At 31.3% G+C, this 8309-nt stretch overlaps 2 protein-coding genes across 2 annotated transcripts; one reads left to right on the forward strand and one right to left on the reverse strand.

Annotated features, from left to right (window-relative positions):
* Nop17l (PIH1 domain-containing protein Nop17-like) lies at positions 1–4117 on the reverse strand. The gene is made up of 4 exons (XM_015329099.2): positions 3440–4117; positions 2165–3370; positions 1675–2093; positions 1–1591 (listed from the first exon to the last, which is right to left on the reverse strand). Exons 1-4 carry the CDS (start codon positions 4115–4117, stop codon positions 1204–1206), a joined length of 2691 nt encoding a protein of 896 aa, XP_015184585.1. The 3' UTR covers positions 1–1203.
* Positions 4118–5054: 937 nt separating this feature from the next.
* LOC107070673 (uronyl 2-sulfotransferase) lies at positions 5055–8178 on the forward strand. Its single transcript, XM_015329100.2, has 6 exons — positions 5055–5237; positions 5969–6178; positions 6921–7081; positions 7166–7240; positions 7757–7917; positions 7990–8178. The coding sequence occupies exons 1-6, from the start codon at positions 5055–5057 to the stop codon at positions 8145–8147; spliced, it is 948 nt and encodes a 315-aa protein (XP_015184586.1). The 3' UTR covers positions 8148–8178.
* Positions 8179–8309: the final 131 nt, after the last annotated feature.

Genomic DNA, 8309 nt, shown 5'->3' on the forward strand with positions numbered 1-8309 from the left:
TTTTGTTTGTTTTTTTTCTTTTTTAATTGTTTTTTACTGTCTTTTTACTATAACTAAACAATATTAATACAGGAATAGTCGATTAAATACTATAGGATGTATTTGAATATTTTTGTGTGCAATAAGTTGCATAAGCAACGAAAATAATAGTAAATAATTGCATATTATCCTGCTTCGTTTCTTTTGCAAGCAGCTTTTTTTTGTGTGAATTAAATGTGTAACATAGCTACAGGATATGTGATCGAAGTATTAGGATTAATTATCCTAATTAATTTTCATCTTTTGTTTTTCTAACGTGTATAAAATATATGATATTAGCATATAAATCTGTTATAATAAGGGATTGGTAATTTAAAAATTTCATAATACATAATGCGACTTTTTTTTTTTTTTTTGGTTTTGCGCTCCTTTCTTTATAATTTCACCGGTACGATTTATCTTTTTTTTTTTTTAGTTTTAAAAATATTATATAATATAAGTACCAATAAAAATTGATTCATTGGATTAATCGAATAGAAATATTTTAAAAACGTGTATATATTAAATTTTCTTTCTACCGAAATATAAATAGAAGTTGCATTATATAATTTTATAACAAAACATAGATACAAGATTTATATTGAATATATCTTTTTAGAGATTCTTTTCTAAAACACACTTCTTTTTTGATAAAGTATAATAATTTTTTTTTTTAAATAAAGTGCGTAAGAAATATATATTAGTGATATAAATAATAACAGAGAAATTCTTGAAGTATTAATTATTTAGATGATAATTTATAAAACAAATGCTTATTCTTTAATAAGCCGAAACAAAAACGAAAAATATCTGATTTCATCATAACAAAATATAATAATCAAAAGAAAATCTTTTCAATCAAATAGTAGACTTTAATATGTCTACATTGTAAAAGATGTTTCCATATGATTTTTTTTCTTTTTTTTTTTTTTTCATATTACTTTAGATTTAGAATATATTAAAAAATTTTTATCATCACATTTAATGTGGATTCTTGAAAAACATTTTTTTAAAAAACATTTAGTGACAAATCGATTGATTTCTATTGCAATCGTTAATAATATTACGAACAATATATTCCTATCATTCATGTAACACCAGAAATTTATCATCGTACATGTTACCCACCATGATGTCAAATCTGTCTTTTTCTTGATCTCTCAATTGAGTTCATGAGTGCATGATTTATATATCTAGATCAAATATTAAGTCATTTTTAAATTCACCTTGATCTGAATTTTTATTAACTACTATTTCGTTCGTATCTTCTGTACTTTCCTCTTCGATGCTACTTTTACGTTTACCCGAAAGTAATTTTTTCGATTTTTTTAATTTTTTAACTTTAACATAAGTCTCGTTTTGTTTATCCGACGACTGTTTTTCACGACTGAGAATGGATTTCACATTTTCAGAAATGTCTGTTTCTGGTGTCGCTTTTGGAGTAACCTTATACTTATCACGTTCTTCTGTTTCAGAATTTTCACTTTCGCTTAATTTGCGCTCATGAGCGCGTTTCTTGTTTCGCAATTTACGTTGATTCTTCTTTCGTTGACCAAGAATGCTAGAGTTAGATCTGCAGAATTATATTTTATTATTTATCATTCCTCATCCTAATTCGTCTGTGTGTAGCGAGCTTTCTGAAAATGTGACATTTACCTGAACAATTGTCGAGATACAACGTTGTTAAATCGTACTGTCTTTTTCAGACTACAGCACTCCGACTCAGATTGTGGGTCGTGAATTGAACTGCATGAAAAATCTGCAGAAGAAATAACTATACCATTTTCGTCTGCACTTGATTCAGATACAGAACGTGAAAATTCATGAGTACGATGCAATTTTAATATCCCTTTCGACATACTACCACTACTACTTGGTAATTCATCTCCACTGCTTTCTGAGACAGATCTTGACTTTATAATACCTTTTCTATTTTGATTTACATTATTTTGTTCATCTTCATCATGTTCATCATCAGAATCCAGCTGATTAGAACGAATATTTATGATGATAGAATTATCTTCTTCTCGAACTTTCACTTCTAATGGTACTTCAGAATCTTTCTTTTCTGTATCCTAAAAGTATACGCTTATTGGATCATTCTAAATTTGCACATGTAATATAATAAGATTTAATAATCCCTTACCATTAGTTCCTTTAATCTATTCTTGAATGACAAGGAACTAGATAATTCTTTTCTTTCCATGAACTCTTCGTTCACGCCAACAAGATAGTGTGATACATTGTCAGAATTATTTAACTTAATACTAAATACAAGATTATTATCCCATGGTTCTATAATAAGTGAATCTTTTTCTATAAAACTTTCTTCTAATTTAACGCATAAAGAATAATGTTGTGGGAAAAATCCTGCACCCATTGATGCTAGTAGAATATGTATTCCTGTGTTATTTTGTAAGATTCTATGTTTTATGGAATCTGGATCAACATTTTTAACATTGACTGTAAAAGCTATTTGATTGTCATACATATTACAGGCAAATGATGGCAGTGTATATTTTATATCGGAATTCATAAAGGGTATGATAGTTTCTAACGAATTAGTAGTCCATAACACATTGTTATCTGAAGTTTCACTGTTATTTATTGGTATAGTTTTTTCTTCTAGCATTAAATTTGAAAGGGAATCACTCATAGTTGGCTCCATGGTAGATAAATTTTCACTTAATTCGTTGGATACAATAGGTAATGAGCAATTGCTATCACTGTCCATGTCACTGTCTTCTTTCTTCATTTCTTCTAACATCACTAATTTACGAATGACTGGTAATACTACTGTTAATTTTTTATATTTAGAATCAAACTTGGCATTACCATGATCTTCGTCAACACTATATGGCAGGGGTAAATGTAAGAAATATTTAGCAGGTGTTTCACTCTTCAAGTAAAGTGAGCGTTCTTGAATATCTAGAACAGCATCCGTTGCCTTTCCCAACAATGGCAAATCTATTATGATAACTAATTTTTTAGGAACAGTTGCATACATTTTTCCATCTCTACTGTCAACAAAATCTTCCATGTCAACATTCGTCTGATGTTTTACCAAGAATTTTGGAGTGACATATTCACCATTCTCAGTTTCTATTTTGGATTCCTTGTTATTGTAATAAATGGTTTCAGGTGGTACACGTTTGGGCTTCTCCTCTCTGTATTTAAACTGTTGCTGTTCACGACTCTCATCATAACTGGACATAAGTTTTTGATAAATTTCTGGGTTCATGTCTGAAGATTGTTTAGGTGGTTCTTTAGACTGTTTTCTAATTACGCTTGGATGAGAGATACCTTTGAAGTTCATTTTAGGATACTTCAAATTCTTCCTGTCAAGTTGCACCTAAAAATAACAAATGATAATTGATAAATCCAGTACAAGATACATTAATATAATCAAGGATATACTAACCTTAAAATTACTTTCTACACCATCTATTGCAGTGTTATTAACGATGTCACGAAATCTAGAATTTTTCGATGCGAGGTAAATTGTGTCAGGATGAAATACCACATCGAAGACGAGACAACGAACATTTTTTTTATCAAGGTCATCGCGAGGAGGTATCAGAGTATATGGAATTGACCATTGTAAACCACGATGACCATCCTCGTATGAAGGATGACTCGTAGGTCGTGCAACAATGTCACTTTTACTAATATTTAAAAAACATTTCTTTTCTCCATTGACACTAGTTTTTATGACGTAACCAGGCTGGGGGTTAACGAACGTGACGTCGACGCCCCGTTCCTTCTCCAATTGTGTGATCTCTTTTTCATAAATCTTACGATTTTCTGGATCGGTCACTTCTTCCGCATATTCGATAAGTAATTTACGAAATTCTTCCTTTTTCAAACATTCTGTTAAATTTTTTAATTCTTCCCTGGTAACATCTAAATCTTCCCAATCTCTCTTACGTGATTCGTACGCGTCCATCTTACGAGGCAATGCGCATTGATGCGCGTGTTTACAAATAAACTTGATGGTAGAAGAATCCCGAAGCACACGTACACACACATACCTTTCGTACCACGTGGACTCCTGGCGCCACCATGCCGGCCGGCTGATTATTATTGACCAATCAAACATTCACTTTTTCAAATTTCGCGCGGTTCAAGCCTTTTTGAATTTCGCGCGATAGAAATTTCTTTCAATTATATTTATATCTTAATTTTCTTGTTTTTTTTTTTTTTTTTGGTATTAAAAAATCGTAATGGAGGTGGCATGCGTTCGTCTACGATTTTTTTCACATCAAAATAATATATATCTTCCCTTTCGAAATATTTTCTTTATCTAATTGCAATAATTAAAAAGATGCACCAAAGTAATCGAAAGTAATGCAGATTATTTCGATGAATTAAAAAAGCATTGAATTAATTTCTATGCTTAATATATAAGTAACTACATGCATATATACACTGTAGAAATCATATCATTTGTCATAGCTTTCACCGAACGCATTTTTATTCGTATCAGTTGTAAGAAGACTTTCTCAATCGTATATTAATGTTTCCGACTTTAATAACAATGTTCGTTGATTCTCATTTTCCATTTGTCTATTTACGTAAATCTTATATTAAAATAAACTTTGTTTATAAATTAATAAAACACAAAGTGTTTAACATAATCAATAATTTTTGTTTGTCTTCTACTAATCGATGAAAGTCGAAATAATGATTTGAAGGAGATTCCAAAGTTCAGTCAGTTTGAATAGAAGACGATGAGTTCCAAGGACCATTCGTTTGACATTAAAAAAAAAAAAAAACGATGAACTTGATTATTATTTTATCCTGTGGTCGAATCTCAAATGAGTTTTGTGATTCACAGGAAAAAGGTGGGGAACCCTCGGATCTCCACTACACTGAAGACGTGGGGATCGGCCAATGCGAAGTCTCTGACCCACTGACATTCTCTTCAGTTACTCGGTAGACTTACACAGGAACACGGATAATCGAAACAAGAGCTCATAGGACGTCATAGGACGATCATTTTGAACATAATATTAAGGTGTCGTTCATTGATCGTGATGCGTGTTCATCGTGGTTTTCTTCCTGGCTTTTTTCTTGGTGTCACTCTCGTGTTCGTTTTTTTAAATTCAAGGTCAAGTACGATCACACTCAACTCTTCCGCTGATGTCACTATTGAGCCTCGTAATTTCGATAGAGAGGGTGCTCGTTTAGTCGAAAATTATGGATCCAACGTTAGCCAGGTGATCATGCAACAAACAAATAGAACATTTTTATTAAATTAATCATTTCAATTTCATACAAATTTATAGAATTTTAAGAATTTATAAAAACATTTGTATTATTTAATTGTTTCAATTGAAAATAATTTAAATGAAAATTATTTTTATAAATACACACATCATAAATGTAAGTTGTTGTCATTTTGAAGAAGTCACGATCCTCTATTCGACTTTGCTTCAATAGAGGAACGTGTCTCCAGTGAAAGTGCATCATCATAGGATGCAATCGCGTCGAGGCGATCTTCTCACGCTTTATATGTTTCTTTCTCACGTTTCTGAGGTGTAGATTTTTCCAATTGCAAGGCTACTTTTTTTTTTTAATACGTCCTTCTCTCTTCATCGTCTTTCACTATAAAACAATATCCACATTTTTAACAAATTATTTATTCATCGAACGTGTTTATCGAATGAATCACATCGAACGATATACTTTCTTTCTCTCTCTCTTATTGAATAGGTATGTTTATGAGTAAACCGGTTTAAAAGCGAAAACATGTGTTATTTATCTATCAAAAATTCTTCTCAACATGAGATAATTATTCAAATTTGAATGAATTCAATAAAAAGTAATTTATAAAAGGATATTTTCTATTTAATGTTTTTCCACATTTTTACGAAGTCACATCATTCTAATCAAATCCAACAGGTGTGTCTAAAGCTTTTCAATAAATCATCGTACGATTGTTAAACAGACATATCGATACGTCACGCCTTCCCTGGCTGAATTGGGAGGTCGTGGAAATTTGCCCGAGATGAATAAGCACGTACTCATGCTGACACGTGTACCTGGTGCCGGTGCAGAACTATTGGTGTTGATTCTGCAACGTTTACAAGGTTACAATGCCTTTAAACATATTCGTTTGCCACCTGGTGATTCTGGACTTTTGACAACGCTTCAGCAGGTAAATTTTAGTAATCTCTGCAAAAGAAATATTTCATATTTTATATATTGCAATAAATTAATTTAAAGTTAATTTTAATATAAGTATAAAATACTTGTTTACCAATAAAGGAAATAGTTGGTTGAATAAGAACGAGAAATGCATTTCGCAATGCATCCCATCTTTGTGTGAGACACTCGAGGACATTTCTCATAAATGGGAAACGTTTGAACGTCTCGATGAATGCATCTTGTCCCATCATTGCAAATATTTATAAATATCTGTTAATAACATGGGATAGAAGTTGCTTTGCTAAAAAAAAAAAAAAAACACTTTGTTATTTCGAGTAAACATTAGTTTTACGATTGAATTGAATTATACAATTTGACGCTGACATATATATTGACTTTCTTGATAAAAGAGCAAATGTGAATGTATCAGAGTAATGGAATCACACAAAGATCCGGAATACCGGTCGTTGATCCTTTCATTCGTTCAACAACTAAGACAAGTATCTCTGCTTTCGTAAGAAAAAGTATATCACTTTCGTTCACTTAACGAATATTATTTGCAATCTATTGGAATCTCTAGCACTTGAATACGCTATCTGGTGGCTAAATTTAAAATTAGAGTAGATAGGTCGAATTGCTATGCCACGTCCCTGCCAGAGATCCCAATATTTCGTTAATATTTTACGAGCTACGAGAAATTGTGAAGAAATTTCATTGTACGATGAATTGAATTTATGTGTCAAAATCGACAGGAACTTCTCGTGGAAGAGATTACAAGTATTATAAAGCAAGAAGCTATTCCATTGAGTTTCGATGGCGACGTAAGGTTTTTAAATTTTACGGAATTTGGTCGTCAAGCACCAACTTTCTTAGCATTAGTAAGGGATCCTTTGGATCCACGTACTTTATATAGGTAAGACATTAAATTGTTTTCGGTTGTAAAGAAAATTAATTTTGTTTTATTTTAAACATTTGATTTTCATTTGATTTTAAACAGATATCGGAAAGGCGGTGCTGCTGTTCTTTATCGAGGAACTATCTCTCATTTTTGCGGACAGGATCCTCGTTGCTCGTACGTATATTAACGTTGACGTAGATATATAGTTATCCAATAAAAAGAGTAGAATAACCAGTTTTACGAGAATGATTAAGGATATTCCTTGAATCATAACTTAACTTTCGATAGTCGATTCGATTAAATGATCGCATGAATGAGATTACAGCAGAGAATATCTAAGATATTTGTTTCCTATCGTTATCATTAATACGTGGGATCATCTCGAAGTTAAGGTAAGTTACGTAAAGTCATTTTACATTCTCTTACTTAGCAAAGGTTGCGCAAGAGGATGACCATAGCAAGGAATGAAGATCAATGAACTGCTTCTACATACCGTGTATAGAAACTTGTGTCATAGTTGTTAGAGAAACTTAACTATTTCTGTTTTTTTCTTCATCTCATATAAAACGCGTCCCTTTTGTTTGAAAATGATTTCACGTGATAATGAATAGTCCTATCTGGTTAATTTTCTTGATATAATAACAGAAATATTTCAATCTATTTTTGATTTTTATCTTTTTCATCCATTAGTAAGAGAAATAACAAATGGGCGTTACAAAGAGCTAAAGCAAACGTTGTTAGATGGTATCCAGTGGTTGGTCTTCTCGATTACATGGAAGAAACTTTACACGTTCTCCAAAAGGAATTTCCTTACTTTTTTATCGGTTCTCTTCGAATATATAATAAGTTGCGTAAGTATTTGGATTTTTTTTTCTTTTCTTTATAATTTACTATTTACATTTTAAAGTCAATTTTATTCGTAGGACCGAAAGAAAATAATTCATCAAAACGTTCGATAAATCTCAAAGCTCGAACGAAAAAGATATTGGAAGAAGTAATGGCGGATGAAGTAGAATTTTACAAATGGTTGAAATTTCGATTACTTAATAAAACCTCCATGACGAGTTTTGATTGTTATTAAATAAAACGTTTTAAGGAGAAACTTTTAATTTGAACTCACGAGTTAAGAAGTTCTACGGTGGCTCCAAAACTTTATTATTTCGTAGCAAGCATAGCAGTCTAACGATTGGAAAGTTCCACCAAAAATCCATCGTCTTATCTGTAAAGTAAAATAGAACATAAC

This window comes from Polistes dominula, unplaced genomic scaffold (assembly GCF_049000335.1).
Source record: "Polistes dominula isolate Pdom_NZ unplaced genomic scaffold, Pdom_raw_medaka contig_22, whole genome shotgun sequence".
Taxonomy (NCBI): Eukaryota; Metazoa; Arthropoda; class Insecta; order Hymenoptera; family Vespidae; genus Polistes; species Polistes dominula.

What these genes read in the sequence shown, in the direction of transcription:
- LOC107070673 (XM_015329100.2), top strand. Translation starts at nt 5,055, where the DNA reads ATGCGTGTTCATCGTGGTTTTCTTCCTGGCTTTTTTCTTGGTGTCACT. An exon ending in ATGGATCCAACGTTAGCCAG is followed by an intron (nt 5,238 to 5,968) that starts GTGATCATGCAA and finishes ATTGTTAAACAG; the next exon opens with ACATATCGATACGTCACGCC. An exon ending in TTTTGACAACGCTTCAGCAG is followed by an intron (nt 6,179 to 6,920) that starts GTAAATTTTAGT and finishes CAAAATCGACAG; the next exon opens with GAACTTCTCGTGGAAGAGAT.
- Nop17l (XM_015329099.2), bottom strand. Translation starts at nt 4,117, where the DNA reads ATGTTTGATTGGTCAATAATAATCAGCCGGCCGGCATGGTGGCGCCAG. An exon ending in ATAGATTAAAGGAACTAATG is followed by an intron (nt 2,094 to 2,164) that starts GTAAGGGATTAT and finishes GTATACTTTTAG; the next exon opens with GATACAGAAAAGAAAGATTC. An exon ending in GTATCTCGACAATTGTTCAG is followed by an intron (nt 1,592 to 1,674) that starts GTAAATGTCACA and finishes ATAATTCTGCAG; the next exon opens with ATCTAACTCTAGCATTCTTG.